This window comes from Guyanagaster necrorhizus (assembly GCF_019112545.1).
Source record: "Guyanagaster necrorhizus MCA 3950 unplaced genomic scaffold BT62scaffold_9, whole genome shotgun sequence".
NCBI lineage: Eukaryota > Fungi > Basidiomycota > Agaricomycetes > Agaricales > Physalacriaceae > Guyanagaster > Guyanagaster necrorhizus.
Window position 1 is genome coordinate 184,508 of NW_025064888.1, and position 21,030 is coordinate 205,537.

The 21,030-nt window shown below is 48.3% G+C and overlaps 7 protein-coding genes and 1 non-coding gene across 8 annotated transcripts; 5 read left to right on the top strand and 3 right to left on the bottom strand.

Moving 5' to 3' along the window:
* The first annotated feature begins 368 nt into the window (after positions 1-368).
* On the top strand, positions 369-2,793 carry BT62DRAFT_778277 (uncharacterized protein). Its single transcript, XM_043182253.1, has 4 exons — positions 369-1,196; positions 1,251-1,468; positions 1,517-2,480; positions 2,538-2,793. Exons 1-4 carry the CDS (start codon positions 622-624, stop codon positions 2,647-2,649), a joined length of 1,869 nt encoding a protein of 622 aa, XP_043041004.1. The 5' UTR covers positions 369-621; the 3' UTR covers positions 2,650-2,793.
* BT62DRAFT_930517 (uncharacterized protein) lies at positions 2,773-6,773 on the bottom strand (the record flags this gene model as incomplete). The annotated part of the gene is made up of 16 exons (XM_043185945.1): positions 6,668-6,773; positions 6,450-6,614; positions 6,194-6,404; positions 5,981-6,145; positions 5,309-5,933; positions 5,159-5,262; positions 5,031-5,112; positions 4,824-4,982; positions 4,601-4,771; positions 4,044-4,550; positions 3,836-3,991; positions 3,587-3,790; positions 3,425-3,536; positions 3,195-3,367; positions 3,003-3,137; positions 2,773-2,947 (listed from the first exon to the last, which is right to left on the bottom strand). Coding segments are annotated over exons 1-16 (3,070 nt in total), but the record flags the coding sequence as incomplete, so codon positions are not given.
* A 113-nt stretch (positions 6,774-6,886) lies between these two features.
* On the top strand, positions 6,887-8,818 carry BT62DRAFT_1074897 (uncharacterized protein; the record flags this gene model as incomplete). The annotated part of the gene is made up of 8 exons (XM_043179061.1): positions 6,887-6,979; positions 7,039-7,284; positions 7,604-7,640; positions 7,731-7,876; positions 7,928-8,097; positions 8,167-8,363; positions 8,414-8,663; positions 8,710-8,818. The coding sequence occupies 8 exons, from the start codon at positions 6,887-6,889 to the stop codon at positions 8,816-8,818; spliced, it is 1,248 nt and encodes a 415-aa protein (XP_043041006.1).
* A 261-nt stretch (positions 8,819-9,079) lies between these two features.
* Positions 9,080-11,392, bottom strand: BT62DRAFT_891556 (uncharacterized protein; the record flags this gene model as incomplete). The annotated part of the gene is made up of 13 exons (XM_043183076.1): positions 9,080-9,124; positions 9,173-9,303; positions 9,358-9,560; positions 9,613-9,907; positions 9,960-10,073; positions 10,138-10,261; positions 10,309-10,358; positions 10,416-10,473; positions 10,529-10,548; positions 10,599-10,670; positions 10,719-10,779; positions 10,833-10,966; positions 11,029-11,392. The coding sequence occupies 13 exons, from the start codon at positions 11,390-11,392 to the stop codon at positions 9,080-9,082; spliced, it is 1,671 nt and encodes a 556-aa protein (XP_043041007.1).
* Positions 11,393-11,633: 241 nt separating this feature from the next.
* On the top strand, positions 11,634-13,329 carry BT62DRAFT_891387 (uncharacterized protein; the record flags this gene model as incomplete). Its single annotated transcript, XM_043183067.1, has 10 exons — positions 11,634-11,784; positions 11,831-11,960; positions 12,010-12,100; positions 12,151-12,248; positions 12,298-12,385; positions 12,438-12,530; positions 12,579-12,635; positions 12,688-12,749; positions 12,798-13,043; positions 13,098-13,329. 10 exons carry the CDS (start codon positions 11,634-11,636, stop codon positions 13,327-13,329), a joined length of 1,248 nt encoding a protein of 415 aa, XP_043041008.1.
* A 1,141-nt stretch (positions 13,330-14,470) lies between these two features.
* Positions 14,471-15,614, top strand: BT62DRAFT_778495 (uncharacterized protein). The gene is made up of 10 exons (XM_043182254.1): positions 14,471-14,495; positions 14,668-14,802; positions 14,859-14,933; positions 14,992-15,012; positions 15,065-15,086; positions 15,148-15,159; positions 15,209-15,297; positions 15,347-15,369; positions 15,421-15,480; positions 15,542-15,614. The coding sequence occupies exons 3-9, from the start codon at positions 14,917-14,919 to the stop codon at positions 15,471-15,473; spliced, it is 237 nt and encodes a 78-aa protein (XP_043041009.1). The 5' UTR covers positions 14,471-14,495; positions 14,668-14,802; positions 14,859-14,916; the 3' UTR covers positions 15,474-15,480; positions 15,542-15,614.
* Positions 15,615-16,409: 795 nt separating this feature from the next.
* Positions 16,410-16,511, top strand: BT62DRAFT_t59. The gene has a single exon. It is a non-coding gene; the product is annotated as a tRNA-Pro (tRNA).
* A 1,197-nt stretch (positions 16,512-17,708) lies between these two features.
* BT62DRAFT_947559 (uncharacterized protein) lies at positions 17,709-20,854 on the bottom strand. Its single transcript, XM_043188029.1, has 4 exons — positions 20,273-20,854; positions 18,892-20,223; positions 18,288-18,841; positions 17,709-18,229 (listed from the first exon to the last, which is right to left on the bottom strand). Exons 1-4 carry the CDS (start codon positions 20,822-20,824, stop codon positions 17,869-17,871), a joined length of 2,799 nt encoding a protein of 932 aa, XP_043041010.1. The 5' UTR covers positions 20,825-20,854; the 3' UTR covers positions 17,709-17,868.
* Positions 20,855-21,030: the final 176 nt, after the last annotated feature.

Below are 21,030 nucleotides of genomic sequence, written 5' to 3' on the forward strand. Positions count from 1 at the left end.
TCTGTTTTTGGCATCCGAATTTATCCTGTGCTCTTTTCTACGGCCCTTCAGTGAAGGCGTTGTAAAATATTCAAGGTGCACGTATGAAGCATCTGGGCAAGAGGTATATATGTAGCTATCTATTTTGACGCGTGAGCAATTGACAGGCTTGTTATCAACTTTGTAGACTTTCAGGCCGTTGGTCAGGTATCGCAGCTGTCGGTGCCTGTTACTTATGTGTTCAGGCCTTCATCTCAAATCAAATCCAAACCGAGAAACAGCGAAGACTGTCAAAGACCAATAACAAACGCCCGGTTTCCAGGAGAACCAGTGATAGAATTCTTACGCATTGATCGCAGTAATGTTCAAAGGAAATGAAAGGACACAGCTCCGAGCGTATCTACATTCGAGGGTGGTACTGACTTCACTAGGAGGAGAGACTCTAGAGATGGTCGAGATGGATCATCGTCTTACTTACAAGAAATTCCTCTCAATCTCGCGGTGACCGGGGCCGGACTATGGTGACAATTGACATTCTTCTCTCACTGACAGTCTTTCACTAAATGTTGTCCTCGCGGAATTAATGAGGTAAGATGGCTAGTGAGAACGTCCTCCCCCTCCCCGGACTCGCCCTTCATCGTCATGTCCACCTCTGCAAGGAAACCTCGTATTACGACCGGTGCACTTCGTAGTAGTCGACTCGTCGTACCAGCTCCAACAGTGCCTTCAACTCGAGTAGGGGCTTCAGCAAGAGTAGCTCCTTCAGCAAGGAAAGGACGCCTCGTGGCGGTACCAATACCCAAAGCTGGTCCATCACCGTCGAAGCGCCTCAACGACGTCCTTACGGATGCCTTGACGAGAGCAAAGTCGATCAAAGTCACCCCTGGTAACCGTGCGGCTCTTCAGAACGCTCGTAAACTTGCTGCCTCCATTGTTAGTGTCCTTCCCGAGGATGAGAGCGTTGTCAAGGACCTTGCATACGAGCTTCATTGCGTCTCTCTGAGTTCATTAGTTAACGAGCTTACCACGGAGGTGAAACACAATCCACAGGATCAGGGAGATCAGCAAGGGCATATGCTGCAGTGCATCTTGGAGGAAATTATTAACTGGTTTCCTGACATATGGCTGACAATGGCGGATGCGAACACAGATATGGAGCTTGTCCGTGGCTGTTTGATGCTGTGCTCATCTGTTGCAGACCAAGGTGCTGATTGCCTGTTCGTTGACTCCCTACTACTATATGTGCATCAAACTAACGTGTTCTGTTCCAGAGGTTATTACTTTGACTGGACAAAAAGGCTTGTCATCACCGACTCCAAAAAGCAGGCAGTGTACGATGGGAACCACTCCATTGGTGATTATATGGCTTGGATGTGGAGAGAATTCCTCGTGTTTTCGGCTATCAGAGGCTCAAGAATTCCAGCCAATGAAGCCATATGGGGTGAGAGTTACGATGATGCCCTCAATCTCATTCGCCGAACTCCCGGCGGTACGTTTTTCTCGCCTTCCTGCACTCACCGAATTGACTGTTTTGCAGAACCGGAGAACGCGAATGATTTTGCTTTCTGGGACGCTCACTGGTCGGCGGAAATGAGGACAGCCGCCATTCGGCTCTACGCTGAACGACACCGACATCGCATCGCCAGTTTCTTCGAGGCGCCGTCCGTTCACCTGTACACCTCTTTGGTGTCAGATTATCCTGACATCGAGTCTTCACTCTTAATCTCAATCAAGCAAAACGTTTTTGGGGAAGAACCTTCCATTTCCTACACTGACGCCGCGAAAATTCTTGCCAAGGCATCCCAAACAGAAGATATCGTCTGTTTGCTCGATAGATTGATCGAGGAAGGTATCTCTCATCATAACTCTACCATTCTTGTCATTATGAAGCACCTCTCCACGATGTCCGACGAGGAGCAACGCGCTCATGGGCTCCAAGTCGTCAAAGATGGGTTAGAGACAGCAAAGCAGGACGCGTTGAATGCCCTCGCGCACCTATTTCCAGGGTTAAAGGATGCGCAGCTTTGGCTTCGAAGTCTGATAGATGCGGGGAGACTCACTTGTGACGAAGATCTGTTCGATGATAGCTATTCTGAGCGGGAGAGAAATCTTAGAAGCTTTGCTGAGCGTGCGGCCCAAGGAGGCCCTTTGACTGACCCGGATTGGTCACCTCCAAAGAAAAAGGGGGCCGATCCAGACGATATCCATCGCAAGGAGGAGCCTAAACGCGACTTGGTGCGCTGTATTCGGGATTGGGCGCAGATTCTCTGCCAGTGGCCTGACGAGAAGGCAGCTGCGGATTTGTGGAGTACAGTGAAGTCTGATGGTTCCGAGCTGCTTTTGTCGTCTGTGGAGGGCGCAGAGGAGGCGTTAATGGATCGTATCAAGGTGGCTGATTCGTTGCAGGCAGAAAAGCGAAGTCAGGACAAACCTACGCTCGCAGAGTGCCCTGCGACACCATCATCGCGTCAACAGCTTCTCACTTGGAGGGTTACAGCTACGTGGGTCAAGCTCTTGCGAGAGATTCAATTCGGTTGACTAAACATGTATACCCACAGATTTGACGATTATTACGAGTCTCCCAGCTACGTTTACGGTTATGTCACGGACGGCCTGCAAGCATTGATCAAGACATTCTCCTGTCAAGATCACCGTGCTTTGGGTAAGTGAATAATCAAATCTAGGACGATGGTGCCAGGTACAGTCACATATTCTCGTCTCGATATTTCTCGTGCTTCTTTATGTCCTGCTGCTTCGTATAGCTTTCTCTATAGACAATCATAAAATTACTCACCTTATTATTTATACACATTCATTCAGTTGTCGGATAGAAGAACAAAGACGGGAAGTTGCAAACCAGAATTTGCACATCATAATACAATCATAATTCCACATACATCTATTTCAAATCCGCAAACATCTTCTGTGAAGCCTCCAGCGTCATAATCTCCGCCTCCAATGTCTTTTTCTATAATACATTTGATAAATCAATATACATCCCCAAACATCCAATATGTACTCACCTTTTCCTCATTTGCCAACCTTACATTCTCTGGAAGAGTCTCGTTCTCAAACTTGGCCAGTTTGGAGAGGTTCAACCGCGCCACGTCCAACTTCTTTTCGCATTTCGCAATCTCACGGTCGAGATCCACCAGGCCCTAATCCATACCTAGATCAAGAACTGCATCAAAGGAAAAGAAAATAGGTGCACTCACCCTTACGAGCGTACGGATGACAATCGACTTGGTAACAACGCTACTTCCACAACCGGCAGGAACGTCTTTTGAATCGTTCACGACCACTGCACTCTTGCATCCCTTCGTCAGAGCAACAATGGTAGGCAACTGGCCCTCAATGAGCCGTGCATCGTCCTGTGCGTGTATGAAGACTACATAAAACCCCTTCATCACCCCGAGACCATGTCTAACGGAAAAAGCGCACGCACACTGGATATCACTCTGCAGATTATACGACGCAGCCAAGGACCGTCCGGCCTTGAGTACCGCAAACACCAGATCAAACTCTCTATCAGCATCCTCAAACACGAACGCCTCGTCCTAGTGGCCAAAATCAATCCTCATTGTCTCTCAAAGAAGTTTACACTTACAAACACTGGGAACCTCGAAACCATAATCGATGGAGTCGCATCGCCCGGCCGGCGCGGGAGGCGCTGCCACAGCTCCTCAGTGACGAACGGCATGAAGGGGTGCAATAACCTCAGTCCGTAATCTAAACATGTATACAACGTTTGTTGGGCGGATCTCCTCGTCTCTATCGGTGATTTGTCGTCTGACATAGGTTTCATTGCTTCCTATTTGTCCATCAGCAGGAGAAACCACAACGTCACAGTACCCACAATATAGACATCACATAACTCGTACAGCCAAAAGTTATATGCGGCCGTCGTGGTCATCATAAAGTTACGCTCCCCCATCTGGGTATTAATCTCTCTGGCAGCGATATTGAGTTTATGCAGGATCCAACGCTCCACGAGGCTCTCCTTGCCCGTAGGCTACGAAACAGCCTCAGCCACAGAAACACTCGAGACAGTATACGAAACGCACCTTGGCGTTCACCTCGGGGACGAACTCCCCATCCAGTTTGAGCATCGCAAACTTGGTCGCATTGAAAATCTTGTTGCAAAATTTCCTGTATCCTTCCACACGTAGAATCTCGAGATTGATATCACGCCCTCCACCTGAGTACGCACAGAGAGCAAACCTCAATGCATCAGTCCCACACTGCGGAATACCCTTGGGGAAATCCTTCTTCTGGCCTTCTCTTGCTTTCTTGATCTCCCGCTCGTCTAAGTTGCCCTCAACGAGCTTCTCATGTAACTTCTCCAGCTCCAAACCTTGTATTACATCAATCGGGTCTATGACGTTCCCAAGGGACTTGCTCATCTTCCTTCCGTGTGCGTCGCGGATCATCGCGTGACAATACACCTCCTTGAACGGCATCCTCCCCGTGAGCTTGATCCCCAGCATGACCATCCTCGCTACCCAGAAGAAAAGAATATCCCAACCAGTTTCAAGAATCGAGGAGGGGTAAAATTTCTCGAAATCAAGCGTCTACAGGTTCGGTCAAATAGATATACCCTAATAAAAGAAGATGAACACGCCTTTTCCGGCCAGCCCATAATCGAGAAAGGCCACAACCCAGAAGAAAACCAAGTATCAAGGACGTCTTCATCCTGCACCAGGGTGAACGGCTGGCCAGCAGCAAGCACCTTGGCACGTTCCGTCGCCTGCTCGAGCGTCCGACCCACAATCCAGTTTTTGCCATCGTTTTTCTGCACATATCCATCAACACAGCAAAAGGAAAAGGAAAAGAAAAGGACTGACATCCTGCTCTCTCCCTTCGACATTCACAAAGTAGGCCGGACAACGATGTCCCCACCAGAGCTGGCGGGAGATGCACCAGTCCTGGATACCCTCCAACCAGCGGTACCACTCGTTCTCTGATTGTTTAGGCGTAATGATGAGCTCACCAGCGCGCGTCCGCTATGCCGCCTCGTCAGTAAGTGTTAGCGTTCACAAAATGACGCGTACTTTGATAGCTTCGTCGGCGAGAGGCTTGCAGTTTACCCACCATTGAGGTTTAAGTATGGGTTCGATAACGTCGCCGGATTTGCTGAAGGAATATGAGAAGATTTCAGTGAAGAAGGACGGATGCGGACCTGCAAATAGGTATCATCATGGGGTTATCCTTTGTCTCGACAAATAGCCCAGCTTCCTTGAGAGCCTCGACGACGGCGACACGGGCATGAAAGCGTTTCATACCCTGTATAACTATCAGTACCTTGCCCAGATGCAATAGACGCGCTTACCTTGAACCTCTCGCCGGCATGCTCGTTGAACGTCCCGTCGTCGTTCATGATATTCACTACCTCCAGGCCATGCCTCACACCAACTTCCCAATCGTTCTGGTCATGCGCCGGCGTGATTTTCACCGCGCCAGTCCCAAACTCGCGATCTACCATCTCATCGGTAACAATTGGGATCCTCCTCCCCTCGACGAACGGATGAACCGCATGCTTTCCATGGAGGTGCCGGTATCTGTCATCGTCGGGATGCACCGCGATAGCCGTATCTCCCAACATGGTCTCAGGCCGAGTCGTCGCGACCACCACCCTCTCTCCGGCTTCTAGTGGATACGCGAAACTCGTGATAACTCCAAACTCAAATTTTTCTTTCGCGTCATACCCTGGTACGCTCATCAACGTCCGCCCTGTCAACTGCTTCTGGTCGACCTCGAGATTGCTGAGGGTCGTGTTAAGGCGGACACACCAGTTTACAAGCCTATTCGCGCGATAGATGATCCCGTCCTCATGCAATCTGCAGAACGTCTCGATAACGGCCTTGCTCAGACCCTCATTCATCGTAAACGCGACGCGGTCCCAGTCATAGCTCCCACCTAGTCGATGGAGCTGGTTAGTTATCCTCGCTTGGTACCTACACCTGTCGTTAGTGTAAATGTACAGCACAGCAAATTCACTCACTCATTTTTCCAATCCATAACCGTCTCCAGAAACCTTTCCCGTCCAAGATCATGTCTTGTCTTACCCTCACTCTTGAATAGCCGTTTCTCTACCACACTCTGCGTCGAGATCCCCGCGTGGTCAAAGCCAGGCGAGAACAGTGTCTGGCGGCCTAGCATCCGGTTCCTATTGGCCGTTAAACCATAACACAATAAGGGCTCGCACCCGACTCACCACCTAACAAGCGAATCCTGTATTGCCGTCGTCAGCGCATGACCAATATGTAGGCTGCCCGTCACATTGGGAGGAGGGGCCGGGATAACGAAGACCTCCGCATTCTTCCCACCATACTCTGGCTTGAAGAATCCCTGGGAATGCCACCAGTCGTACCACGCCGACTCTACCGCGATTGGGTTATATCCCGCCGACATGGGTTGCGAAAGATCTGCTCATGATCAGAAAAAGAAAAGGAATCGCATAAGCTACGCACCCTTCTTCTCGCCTTTGGGTGTCGTATTCACAAAATCCTCCTCCTCCTCCTTTTTCTTCTCTACCTTGACCCTTTTATCCCCACTGTTGTCGTTATTGTTAGTAGTCTTCACCGCCTTGGCTGCGAGCTTGGCCTCTTTTTCGAGTCTCTTGGCTTCTTTTTTAGCTGTAAAGGAATAAATAAATATACGGGCATAAAAATGGAGACAAAGGACAGACCTGCACTCTTCGAATTAGGATTTGATTGGGACGACATGGTGGAAAGGAACGAACGCGATGGTTGGAAACGAAATGCGAATCGATGAAAGCGACTCAGCATACAGATGCGATCGTGACTCGTAATTTTGATTTGTTCCCTTTTCGGACAAATGACTCCTGTCTTCCGCGAAAATTCTATGTATGCGATGCTCCTACACTTTTCGTTCGAGATAAAACTCTATGTATGCGGTGGATTCTCTCGTCCTATTTGCCTTACCTCATATACCACGTAAAGATTCCATCCCTAAGATATTTGTATGTTCACTGGCAGCGGTACGCATCCTTCTTGTATGGTCCCTCAAACCCGTGTTCTAACCTCTAAACTCCTCCAGCACCGGCCACGATATAACAGCGACCATTATCCTGATATTGTCGTTCCATTCCAGTATCATCAGCACGTCTATGATCTCCTGGGTTCTTCCTACAAGTCCTGCCTCGCGGACGGAATCAACGTGACTTTACGGCTTGGATCCCGTCTCCTCGGAATAAAAGTGCATCGACTGAGGGGCGAACAGGATAGGCGGCATGAAGCCACGACCCTGTCTAATCCGTCCGTTCCTTCCGAAAGCCGCATGCTCGTTCGTCACATTACCGCTCTAACAGATTGACCTGCATGACCAGATGCCATTGAACAAATCCCGACTTTGCTAAAACGGCTCCATTTCTATAAACAATATTAAACCATAGTTGCTGTGATATATTGTATGAGAATTGATAATTTTTTGGGATTTGAATTAATGACAATATATTGCAGCAGTTATAGTCCATTGGCGTTCTTTCGCAGAAAAATTTTGTGGAAAGACGCGAAGCATTGTCGATAATCGGATACGTAGATATCAAATCGATCCAAGTTAGCTCTTGGAAGTGGTTCGATCGATTAGGTATCGGTGCTTTTAGGTGGATTCAGACGAGGGCTTCAAGTTCCTGGTCTTTGGTATTTTGGAGCACAAACAAAAGGCATGTCTTTCAGCTTCTCTTCCAAAGCCTCATTGTAATTCATGAGCTGTTTTCAGTCTGGTGATAGGCCCCGACGTTGTTGAGAAGTCGAATTCCGGCCCTTCACAAAGCCTAGAGGCAGACTACCCGGCAGAACTAGCACCAAGCACCATGTTGGACAAATTTTGGACACCGGACGGAAATCAAGAAGCCAGTATCAGAAGCATGAAAAGTGTATTTCAACGACGCGCATGTGAAAGCGTGTAATCGCATGACCATCGCCAGCATAAGCCCAGGATAGACAACGGAACGACCGTCTCTGAAGTGTGTCAAGTACCAAGAGCGCGCTCTCAAATGAAACCAAGCATCCTTTTCTTTTCTGTCCTGGCTGTGCTTGCCCAGCTGGCATATTCTCTAAGATTGCAAGCAGACGACCAAACTGACTGTGGATACCGGTGAGTTTATTCAGCAACGTAGAGTGAGTACCAATGGACTGCACTCGATTACTGCTGAGATATTTTTAGTGATGCTGCCGCCCTTCTACTCGCTTCCACTCTGCCCTGCGCCAACCTCTTGGCCGTTCAAATCAATTATCCTTCGTCTTATACAGTACTGACTGCCTCCGCGATTCTAACCTATTATTCCCACCCTAATCTGCTCATCGGTGCTATTAGGCCTTTCGACGTGTACTATTACCAGTACGAAGACTGCAAAATCCAGCGTCTCTGGAATTCGTACTTGACTGATATGATGACGCGTGGGATCCTGTAGAGTTGTACCGAAAGGCATTATCTGAGCAAGATGACGGAAGCGTCACCATCGCAAGCATAGGATTTTTCGACAATGTGAAGTGGTTCGGCGCGTATCCCTGTAACAGCGGTAGCTCTCCAGCCAAGACGGCCCATGTTGTTAATTCGTGGCCGGCAAAGATGTCATTTTCGGGTAGCTATCTCGGAGGCAATTTTACATCTGGAGCACGGTTTACTGTTCAGGCACCTTCAGAGAATCTCGTTGCTGCAGCGTACAAGTGCTGATTTGCCTTTTCTTGAATCACACTGTTTAATTAGGTTCATGATACATGCGCGTGGTTACAATATCCCCGCTATTCATGGGATCCTATCGTGCTACTTCACACCATTCAAGATCAGGAACTTCGTCCTCATGACGGTGCCATAAATTGAAGGGCTGATGATCCCAAAACATGTCTGGACAACTTGTTTGAATACGCCAATGCATACGGCTACAATATATGGCTACGATGACCTCTGACATATCGAACGCTTAGGTAAATGGTGCGAGCGTGACAACCCCACGACTGGATCGTTCTGAAGGATGGGGTCACCAACATCACTCCAGGAGACGTCTTGTATTATTTATATTTAAGTGGGGCATATCGCACATTGGCTGGAAAAGGCAGCGTGAGTTGGGTGAATGTATCTAATTGTTATTTCCTTTGTCTTTTGTGGGAGTATCAGGGTACAACTGATTAATTTGTCAGAAAGAACCGTTCGATTTGACGGAAAGACCTACCTTTCCGGGGTTGAAAAGCCCTAGAGGATCGATGGCCCGCTTGATGGTCTTCATTAGTTCTACTGTCCCTTCTCCAAGTTCTTCTATGAGGTAGTCCTTCTTGCCAATCCCAACGCCATGTTCTCCAGTACCTTCGTTCATCAGGCCAGGATGCTTAATAGAGGATAACGAATTGCGCAACTTACATGTTCCATCGAGCGCAATAGCTCTCTTAACCATCCGACTGACCGCTTGCTTTGTCTTAGCCTGCTCTTCCTCATTATTGAAGAGGATCAAAGCATGGAAATTTCCGTCCCCAACGTGCCCGACTATAGTAGTGACAAGTCCAAGGTTCTTGAGGTCTTCCTTAGTTTGATATACGAGGTCCGGCAATTTCGACACGGGTACACTATTGAAAGACGTCAGCCGAAGAGCTTAAAGACACGTCACAACAGGCTTACCATACGTCCGTTGCCCATCCCTTAGCCCCTGGAACCAATGATAGACCGGCAAAGTGTGCGTTTTTCCTATCATCCCAAAGGTCCGCCGCCTCCTTCCCATTTTTTGCAAACTCAAAACCCGTCCCGCCATGTTTTTCCGCAAGCTTCTTGACCACCTTAGCGCTATCCATGATGGACTGTTGCGTATGCCCCTGCAACTTGATGAAAAGTCCGTCCTTCTCCGGCCACTTACGTCTGGACTGGCCATAGATATTTGTGGCCCGCATGAACTCTGCATCTACCAATTCTATGCATTCTAGAGAGAAGCATTAGACATTTTCCTGCTGCGAACTTTCGTGAAATGTTACGTATTCCAACCCCCTGGTTTATGATTTCTCTGACGGCTTCTGTTGCTTTTCTTACGTCAGGAAACTGAACTACAGCGACACTGGTTGGCAGAACAGGGGCCAGTCGGATTGTGACTGGAATAGAAAATCAACATTATTTAGATCGGAAAAAGGAAGATGCTCAGTGTTCAGAACTAACCTTCGGTGACGATGCCTAATGTCCCTTCGGCACCAATGAATAACTTTGTAGTATCAAACCCAGCAGAAGACTTCCTAGATCGTCTTCTCGTCTTTATGACCTCTCCGGAAGGCAACACGACGGTCTATTCCTGCTTAGTAAACTTTATTTCGCAAGGGTTATTCAACTTACGGCATTAAGAAACCATTCTCCCTTGCTCGTGCCGTATCGAACAGCGTTCGCTGTAACGTAGAAGAGAACAATGAGTAGCATTTTCAGAGAGAGGGACGGCCACGTACTTCCGGAGCATCCTGTGCTAAGCATTCCTCCAATTGTTGCACCAGGAGCAGGGTCGATCTAGGTTCAATACCTCTCAAGATTTCGATTACTAGTAAAACAAATCTTCAGGTACCGGAAAAAAGAGAGGAATTCCTGAACATAACTCTCAGTCTACTTTCAGTCTCGTTTTTGAACTGACCTACCCTTTCTTGCTAAATCGTCGTTGATTTCGACCCAGCCGATGCCAGGTTGGCAAACAATGTCAGAATCCGCCTCTATAAACAATCGTTAATCAAGCTGAAATCACAGCATTCAGCAATAACCATGAATTTCTATGATCCTCTTCATGCCGGAAAGATCAATGCATATCCCACCGGAAGAATGCTGCATAACCTTCATCAGAAACGACCACAGGGGTCTGATGATATGATAAATACACCGCGAGTATGGCCCTCTAAGTTTGTGGCGCCTGAATAAGGTGTAATTGGCATTCGGTACTTTGTCGCAATTTTGACTATCTTGACGACATCTTCTGTTGAATCAGGATAAACAACAACGCTATGAAGACAATCTAGTGGCACACGGTAAAAGTCAGAAAAGCATGCCTTCAAGTTAAGCCAAAATTAAACACACCCGGTAGATAATCATATTCCGACCGCCCATGTATCCGCAAATCCTCCGGATCGGTCGAAACGACATCGTCACGGCCGGCAAAGGTAAGCTGAAGCTCTAAGATGGCTTGTTCATAATCCTTGGGGGAGCCGTACTTGGGAGTAGTCGGAATGGCTTCAGCATTATTCCAGCTCGATACAAAATAGCCTAGAGCTCCGCTGGCTAGAGATGCCACCAGGAGACTGTATGCAGAGCGGAATTTGGGAGTTTCCCGAGGCTGAGCGTTGTTCGTAGTAAAGCGACGTCGTGGAACATAATACGTGAAGAGCAAAGTTGCTGAAGGTCTAGCCAAAAGTAAAGGCCTAGTTGTAGGACGAACAAGCATTCTTGAATTGGGGGGTCAGAGCAAAGGATAGTGCGATTAAGTACTACCAACCCTTGCAATCAGGACGCGGGTGCAACGGCCGCATCTGCACACGGTCACAAGGAATTTCAGAGCGGGGCCCGGCTACCTCGAGCCAGTAGATGTGAATGCCGCGGAAAGAAACAAGAAGAAAACAATCAAGTGGCAGGCGCGTTCTCCGCGTGGTCAAACCAAGGTTACTTCCGTACCACATCAGTCTAGCATGCCAGTCGATTTTCCGACCTATCTGACGCAGCTGAACGACGCCCTCGTTGCTGAAAATGGGCCCAATCTTGCCTACCTTCTCCGGCCGACGAGTCCCCATGGAAAAGACCTCGTCAAGCAGTTCAGGAATCCTACAGTGCGCCGGGGTCGTACCAGGACCTTAACATCCAATTCACGAAAATCTTCAGCGTGCAGCATTTGGCCATTATCAAGGAAGCATACAGAGCCCATGGGATGATATTGCGATCCAATATGTGATGGTCTGTTCGCATGTAGCTAGGCGAAGACCAATGGAGGCATTCAAGGAACATACACAACTTGTCTCGTGAGCATAGATCTATCTTCTTTACTGCACCATGCTCATTGCTGCTCAGTTTATTCTTCCGTTTCTTCACCGAAAATCGAGGTTGGACACTACCGGCTCTGTTTTCTATTTTGCGGGACTTACGGGATTTGGCATTCGATGTAAGCGACTCTTTTCGTGTTCTCTGGCACCACTCATGGTCTTTATTCAGGCCGACTTCTTTGCAAAATATAACAGCCTGAAGAGCGAGTCGATGGAGGAAGCTGCGAGAGTCATTGCAAAGGCCTTTGGAAACTGCATGACTGACAGGTGTGCTGCCTTCGTTGCTTTTTTTGAATGTCAAAGCCTGATATACTAGGACGTCATCACTCGATGAATCTCGCAAATGGGGCGTATACTACGTCGTTGGTCTCATACTCAAGTGTTACTTTCGGGCAAGTCGCTTTGTTCTCCTTCAAAGTTTCTCTCCTCCACGATCGTCAGTGGTTTTGATTTTAGGTTAAACGAATATCTCTGTCAAAGAGTATTTTGCGGGCCCTCGAAGCCAACTCTGACATTCCCCCACTACATATGTATCCCCGGTCGCATCAAGTACGATCTTCCCCCTTCGATCTACCGTCTTGGTTAATGTCTTGCAAGGTCACTTATCGATATTACATTGGAATGCTGAGTTTTTTGAACGAAGAGTATGCAAAGGTAGGCGTTCGTAGTGACGTATCCGGTCGGCATCTCAGAGATCATTCTGCAGTCCGAGGAAGAACTGACTCTTGCTTTCTACCAATGCCACACTGGAGCCAAAAGTAACCAAGAGTGCGACGCCCTTCTCTTTCTCTCGTCTCTCAACTTGACTGTTTACAGGCGCATCCTGACCTATCTCCTTCCTCTGCGGATTCTGAAAGGTTATCTTCCGTCACAAGAACTAATGGATCGATTCCCTACACTCAAGGAGCTCTATCATCCATTTATAATTGCTATCCGAACCGGTGATATATCCAGCTACGATAGGGCACTCGACCACAACGAAAAGACACTCTTGGACCTGAATCTTTGGATAACACTCGAAAAGGCTAGAGAATTATGTTTGCGGGGCTTATTCAGAAGAGCGTAAGTTGGCTTAATTGCCTTCCGGAAGCTGTTTTCGATCTATGTATATTCCAGATGGGTAGCTTCTCAAAAAGGATCACGACTCCCTATATCCATGTTCCACTCCTCACTCAAGATCTCAGGTATTGACGTTGATGAGGACGAGGCAGAGTGCCTAGTTGCAAATATGATCTACAAAGGTTTCATGAAAGGGTACATCAGCCACGAAAAACGAATGGTCGTACTCTCTAATACCAACGCGTTTCCGAAGTTGGCGGAAAGATCCAATCCGTATGGATCGATATAGGTGTCATCCCTGACCGTACATCTTTAATGAATATCTATTTCCAGGAACACGACACATTGCATGGTTCGCGATATTCAACTGTCTTCCATCTGGAAGAAGGCTGACCTCAAAGAAGATTCTAAGCACCATAGCGTTCCCTCGTAATGTTTCATTGGAGTAAGCAAGGAAACGACGGTTCGGCGGTTGCTACCGCGGGGACCTGTACGGTCCACTGCCCCGATGGCCGCAAGCTCATTTTAATAGCGCTTATGACAAAGTTCTCCAACACATTGCATCGGAGTATGTGCGCAATTTGACGTCAAAAAGACACGCGCCGAAGGCTTCTTGTTTCTCGTCGTTGGCTATAGAGCTTGATGATTGGTGGAACTTTTATAGGTCATAGGACTTGGACTCTGAGCACCCTTCGTAGAAGTGGTTTTCCATATTGCCAAGGTAAAGGGTCAATACATCTCTCTCGGTCTGTAATTTGTTGTAGCACAACGCCGACCAATCGACGGTTCGATATCAAGCTAGGGTTGTAATTTTCCAGATGGTGATTCCGGCTGCACAAATGTGTACGAGCCATAAATTGGAACCGAGTAAGTTCGTAGTATCCACATGCCGGTGTGATTCTACTGAAGGCCTCTCAGTAGTATCTTCCCGCCGTCAACACTACGACATGGGACCGTTCAGTGGGCCATCCAAGTCATCCGAATGGACTTTCATCAAGACGCCGGGCTTCCGATCGTTGTGCAACTCCCTTTCTTGAGACAGCAGAGCCACAATTGAAGTGCCCGTGAAGTACTGGTAGACTTGGTCAACATCACAGCATGCCTCGTAAAATCCTAAATTTAGGAGGACGTAAGCATTTACACACATGTTAAGGTTGGGGCGTCTGCGTTACAAGGTTAGATTGAATCCCGATAAGTTCGATCGATCTCTAGCTAAAGTATATCGCTGAACGTTATCAGGCTTTCGGAACGGTCTTCTCTCACAGATTAGCCCAAAAACGGTGACGAAGTACATGGGTCTCTGCTTAGAGACCTGCCTTTGGCTCGGCTCGGCTCGCTAGAGTGGTCGCAAGGGCGTGACCTTTAAGAATTTCTACAGACACTTGTAATTGATTGGATGGGGGGGTAGCCGGTGCTTTCTCTAACATTCACGTCCGATACTTCGGTCAATTCCGGGTGTGTCTTCTCCCGTCCATCTGGTCAGATTGTCGCACACTTCTATCTGAGATATTTTCCTTATTTTACTGCGATGTGACCACGGCACATCTATGCGGTTATAACTGCGCTTATAGTGAATTACTTGGTACAGAATGGCCCTTGCCACGGTTCATCCTGATATCTTGCCTAGCGACTAGGAACTAGCGGCGGACAACATGACGGGTTTACGTGGAGAATCGAAGCGAACTCGATGACCTCCTGGCATTGCAAAATATGATCCCGGGACCACACAATTCTTGACCAAAACTCAGGATACACTTCCTGGGCGAGTGACACACCTTCTTTGAATGATCGCAGCGGACGATTGACCGGATCCTGCAGCCTATAAAGTAGAGGTTGCCTTGGAGCTGGACTGATACTTCCCTTCGTCTCTCCAGATATGTGCCTTTATCGACAGTGAGTTTCGCCGTCCTGGGTCGGTGGACCAACACTTACACCTGCTCGCTTATCCTAGGGTTAGAAACGTCTACACGCGGTCAGTACTATTCCGTCTTACTCCCCATTGTGGGGCACTAACTCATTTGTAGCTGTGGCCACGGCGTAACTTTGGTACGAAGTTCCCAGCTTCCCGTATGGCTTATATAAGGCTGACTCTTGAACGATCATCGAGCCTGACGAAGAGGTAAGATAATCACTATGCTACGCAGGATGTCTGGTAAAATATCGTCTAGATTAAATGCGACCTCGTCCAGTGCAAATTCAGTACGACGCACCCGAAGACTTGCAAGCCTCCTTCATGCCGCCGAACTTGTTGGCAATAGTCAGCTCTTTTCCGTCTGTAGACTGTTCAGAGACTGATTCCCCACCAGCCGTCAATTTCCGCAACAATACTGTAGGATTTCGTTTCGTTGCCCGACGACTTTCATTGACATTACCGTTGCAGCCCCCAACATCAACGCTTTGTGCCCTCAGTGTAGTAGTAGCGGCAGAACATGACGAAGCAGCAGATGGGTATTATACGTAAACATTATTGTCGACTTATTGCGTGGTAGAATATCCTTCAGACAAGATCCTGTTTTGTACACGTACTTGCGCTGTGCCGGGGCGTACAAACTTGTTGTCGACCAGAAAGTGGGTAAACGGTGGGCGCTCGATCTCCATGATCAAACTATTTGACACGGACACGCCGCTTCGGTCGTCTCGCCACCTAGATCAACTTATATTGGTCGAAATCCGTAACTGATAAATTGAAACCATCGTATTTGTGCAACCCGTTCATAAAGGACCAAATCAAGCGCAGATGTTACTAAGATTACGTCTGTCATAAACAAAAGGTTGATAACGCGACCTCCGGGAGCGCTCAGACCATATAGGCCTCCACTACGCACCAGTCTCGACCGCCGCGTTGTTGCAAAACATATCGAATGAATATTCAAATGATGGGTTCAGTCAGATATAGTAAACGCAATGTTAGGCATATAGCTTAGTTGTATGTACAGAGACACGGACCTCTCGGAGCTATGAACGTGCCAATGTATCATCGGGAACTCGGCTTGCTACAGCCTGAGGATAATTTGAATCATATGAGCTGGTTCCAGAATTAAACTTTGCCAATCCGCCGCAGGTTACCCTTGCTTAATACTTACACCATCTAAAGGGGAGCGTTTTGAGTAGCAGTAGTGGTGCCGCGGCGCGGCTTATCTTTGCTTAGTTCCGAGTCCCGACACTACCTCCACACCAGGGAGCCAGAGGGGAAATTCGGGTTCTGTCGATCCTGCCTTCAGAGTACCTTGACATGCTCCAACTTCAAGATTCTTTTCATCTTGTGCTCGGTTGCAATGGAGCAGATGAATAAGCCGAGCCAACGCGGGCCGACGAATGCAGGTAATCACTTAATATATCTATAGATACTTATCGACAACAACTCTTAATGGCTCAATGGTCTAGTAGTATGATTCGCGCTTCGGGGGTTATCCCAGTGATTATGTAGTCATTAATTGTGCGAGGTCCCGGGTTCAACTCCCGGTTGAGCCCTTTTTGGTTGTTGTAGCCAATGTAATGTCACGCCCGAAACCTCAAGGGAGGTAAGTTACCACTTTTACACCCGACCCCTTGGGGAGTGTTTTGATATGGTGATTTATCGTTACTTACCTATCATGTGTAGAATGATAGGCCTACGAAAATCCCTGGCGAGGGGAGGTAACTTACCAGTAAGTCAGTATAATTACCCTAAGCCGATGTTCTGTTTTTTAAAAAGCTGTCTTGCAGACCGACCTTTCGTCGATGTAGTGGCATCGTAATGATCGATGATCGAGCCGATCATTTGAAAAGCTTAAGTTACCGGATGGTTGCCGCTACCGCTGCTTAGTGCAATATAGTCTCGTACGATCTGTATGAAAATAAGTCAGTCAATGGATGTAGAAGTGAAATACTAGCACTCATTGCCAACACAAGGTCGCCTGTGCTTTGGCATCCGAAAGATATGTGAAAGCATACTATGATACCTTAGAAAGAATGCACATGTAGTGACAGAGATGTCCCAGGGGCAGAAGCATTGCGATCCCGGCCCAACCTATGCTGTGCCTCATCCTTCCAAGTATGACGGATCTTGCCCATGGTGATCTCATCCAAAGTCCAATTTTTTCTGATTGAACATATAACAGGTGTTTCTGTTGGCTTTTTTGACTTCGCTTCATCGACGAATCTAAAGTCTACGTTGGTCAGACAAAAGACAGCAAGTTGAGGGTAGGATGATCAGGAGGAATTATTACCCTTAAGCTTAAACTCTGCTTTTCATTGTCTTATCGGGCCTCTGTCTACCAAAAGACTTGCATACTGCCATGAACTGACACCAACACCTGGAGGCTGACTGGGGAGCTATGGAGCATCTGAGTATCGGCACAGCACTTATCTGCATTGAAGATGTGGGAGCCAATAAGATCTATGTCGAGATCCTTGTATATAAATTTGATTTCAGGGCTCAACGTTAGACGGGAGTTGAACCATGGGCACAGCCTATCAATTTCACCCTACTAAGTAGGAACCAAAGTTTTATATACATAAAGGTAATTTAGCGTAAAGATCTCATTCAACCACGCTCATCCAATGAAGGGTTGATGTGAATGCACATCGGTCCTCTAAGTCCAGGGTGCAGCGAAGCCGTAAACACGTGTAAGCTAATTTCCAACCTCTAGGATTCAACAGAAAGTTGTACTTGCTGGTTTAAGGGCCCATGGCGTCAAAGCGTTACTTTCTACAACACAATATATTATCGTACATATACATATAAACTACAGCCAGTGGAAATAACATTAGAGTTTGCAAGAAAGCGAAAAGGAAATAAAAATGTGAGGGGGGTATCCAAACTGAATCCGAAACAGTACTAGAAAGATCACTTCTTCACCGCCCGAAGCTGCGCTCTCAGTTGACCATTCTCTGTTTGCATCGTATTCAATTCATCCAACAATGTGGCCTTTTGGTTCTGCTCCGACGAAACGACAGCATCGAGCTGTTCCTGTGCGGCCTTTAATGCTGCACGGGACTCGGTAAGTTGGGCCTCCAGCTGTTTTTTGATGGCTTCCGGAGCAGATGCGGCTTCTTCAGCCAAGGTCAGCGCTCTAGCGCTTAACGTGTTGTTGGCCTCGGTAAGTTGCCGGCATGTTTCAGCCTGCTCAGCCGCCTGCATTTCAATCTCAAGCTTCTGTGCCGTGATGATATCCACGCTGTCTTGCAATCGTTGCATTTCATCCTCCCTATATGATAAATGATGAGTTATGGCATGACATGTTCGAGACAACCGGAGGCACTCACAACCCAGCATATCTGGCTGCCATGCTCATATTCCTGTCCTCTAGCATCCGCACCTGCTTTTGATACGTCTCCAAAGCAGAACTGCCCTCCTGCGCCAACTTTTGAGCGCGATCGGCGTTCTTCTTCAATAGATCATGCGCCTGGGCGAACCGAAGTAGACGTTCAATAAGCGACCTATCATCTGCCACCAGCGCTTGTACCCGGGAAGCAAAAGCCTCCACTGTGAATGCTCCTGGGTTAGGCGACGAACTTGGGCCTGACCGTAGATCATAGAGGGCCTTGAGGGACCGCACATCCAGATCTGAGAGAGATTTGGCAGAGTTGTTGTGACCTAGACCGTTAGGACTGGAAGGAGCTGATGCCGTTGGTGATCCAGTCCGGAATTGTCTTTGAATGTTGAATTTGGCGGCGCGCGCTTCGGGGGAGGGAAGCATAGCCCAGAGAGGTTGGAGGATGGCGACAATCTTGGCGGCATCTCCCACAAATTCGGAGGGAAAGGTGGCGGTCGGTATAACTGGGGAGCGAACTGTACCATTGGTCGACTCCAATTGCTCCTAGAAAGGCGTCAAAAACACAACCACTTGGATGGACGAGGAGTGCATACCTTCATTTTCTGAGCAACTATACGAGCCTCCTTCCTGGCATCTTCTCGCTCACGTCGAGCTTCCTCGAGATCGTGAAGAAGAGCTTCGTGCTTGGACACTTCTTCATCAACCTTCTTCCTTGTTTCCTCCAACTCCTTTTCTAAGTCTGGATTAGAGCCTACTCTTTCAAGATAAAGATCCACCGAAGATAGGAGAGCCCTCAAAGACAACTCGCGAGAGAATAACGGCACAGAATGTTTGTGAACGAGCGCTTGGATCAGAGCTTGCCCTTCTTCAAGGCTGTCGGTCGCCTTTTGCAATAGAGAAACATCTTCCTCCCGTACTCTGTCCATCTCGTCCTGTAGTCTCGCCAGATCCTCCAACTTCTCGTCCTCTAAGCGTGCACGCTCATTATCCCAAGCTAATCGATCCTGCTCCCAGTCTACTTGTAGTTGCCGCAACTCGGCGTCCTTCTCCTCCAACTGTCGCTGTGATGCCTCTTGTGCTTGTACCAATGTCGACTCGGTTCCTGCAGCCTGAGCCTTGGATGACTCAAGTGCCTTCAATTCATCCTGCAAAGCAGCCAGCCGCAGGTCCTGCTCTTCCCGCTCGCGTTCCCAATCCCTCTTCTCCTCCAACAGATCCTGAAACTCGTTTTCCAGAGACTCGATCTTGGGCATTTCCTGCTCTAGGGCGGCAATGGTGTCCTGGGCGTTCTGTAGCTCTATATCCATCATCGTCTCGACTTGCTCTTTCTCAAATTTTAAATGAGACAGCTCTCTCGCCATATCTGCCTGTTTCTGTCCTGCGGCTTTCAGCGAATCGGTCGCAGCCTTGAGTTTCTCTTCGAGGGAGAAGATTTCTCGGGCGGCAGAATCCGGAGAACGTTGGCGCGTCGGCACGATAGCATCTGCATGACCTGCAAAAAAGTGGGCGCCATCAAACTTGGTGAAAGAAGAGTCGGTGATAGATGTCGCTGTTGGACTGAGTGAGAGGCTTCTATTCGGGGTCTCGTAGCCGGAATCGCGGTGATTGTGAGGAACGCTGTGACCGTTTGCAGACGACGGTGACATCTTTTTCTCCATGCTGCAAACAGAATAGCTTAGAACTCCCGCACGATGTTCCAGTAGGCGCTTATGTATCTCATTTGCTCGCTCCGAGACCCGCCATAATTCCTTCTGTGCAATATCAACGCGGCGATTAGCGGACTCAAGCTGTTCCTCGGTTTGCTTGGACATTTTCTTGTTCGATTGATTGACCTTGGACAAAGATACTGCAGCGTCCCGGATTTTTGTTTCTAGCGTGAGCTTCTTCTCCATGGCGCCAAGTCGAGACATGAGGATTTGGTGTTCCTGTACGTTGTTACACGAATGTTCATAAGTGCATAGCATAACGGCGCACCTTCTTCAGTTCGTCGACTTCTTCAAAACCAAGGATCTCAAATTCTCGGCTGTCCACGACAGCGTCACTGGCCAACAAACTGAGCAACAGTTCGTCACGATTGTTGAGTCGACTGGATGATCGCTTGTGTTCTGAGTCTACGGATGACGGTTTCACGGACTTTCGGGTAACAATCCGAGAGGGAGCTGTTCGCGAGGGTGAGGGCGCAGCGATCGGAGGATTAGGTGACTGTCCGTTGGAAATAATGGCGAACGAGCTAGTAGACATATTTGATGAACGATACGATGACTTTGGCGCAATATCATCGTCCGTCATGAAAGGCGGCGGTTTCTGCCTGTCCTTTCTAAGAAAGAGACCCGCCGTCGTCATCTTTGGGCTTCCGAAGGGTGAGGTAACTCCGTTTGTTGAGGTCGGAGACTGCGGCGGCCACGTCGGACCAGATGTGAGTGAAGGTAGGCCATTGGCATCGATTGGTGGTGGTGGTGGTGGTGGTAGCGGTGGCTCCTGGACCGTGGTGGTCGCCGCACCGAGAAAGCGTCTGACGCCGTTCATACCGACGGGAACCAGGAGTTTGTACTAGTTCTGAACAGCGTTGTTGTGCCTGACTTGCAGCGGAAGCGGTTGGCAAACAATTCCACGTGGAAGTATGTACTTCCGGCGAGGTCTGGATCGCAGCCTTGGCACAACTCTAGAGCCAGATATTCCAATTTGGACCCTTCCGGACCCTATATCATCATCATCATCTTCAACGCTGTCAG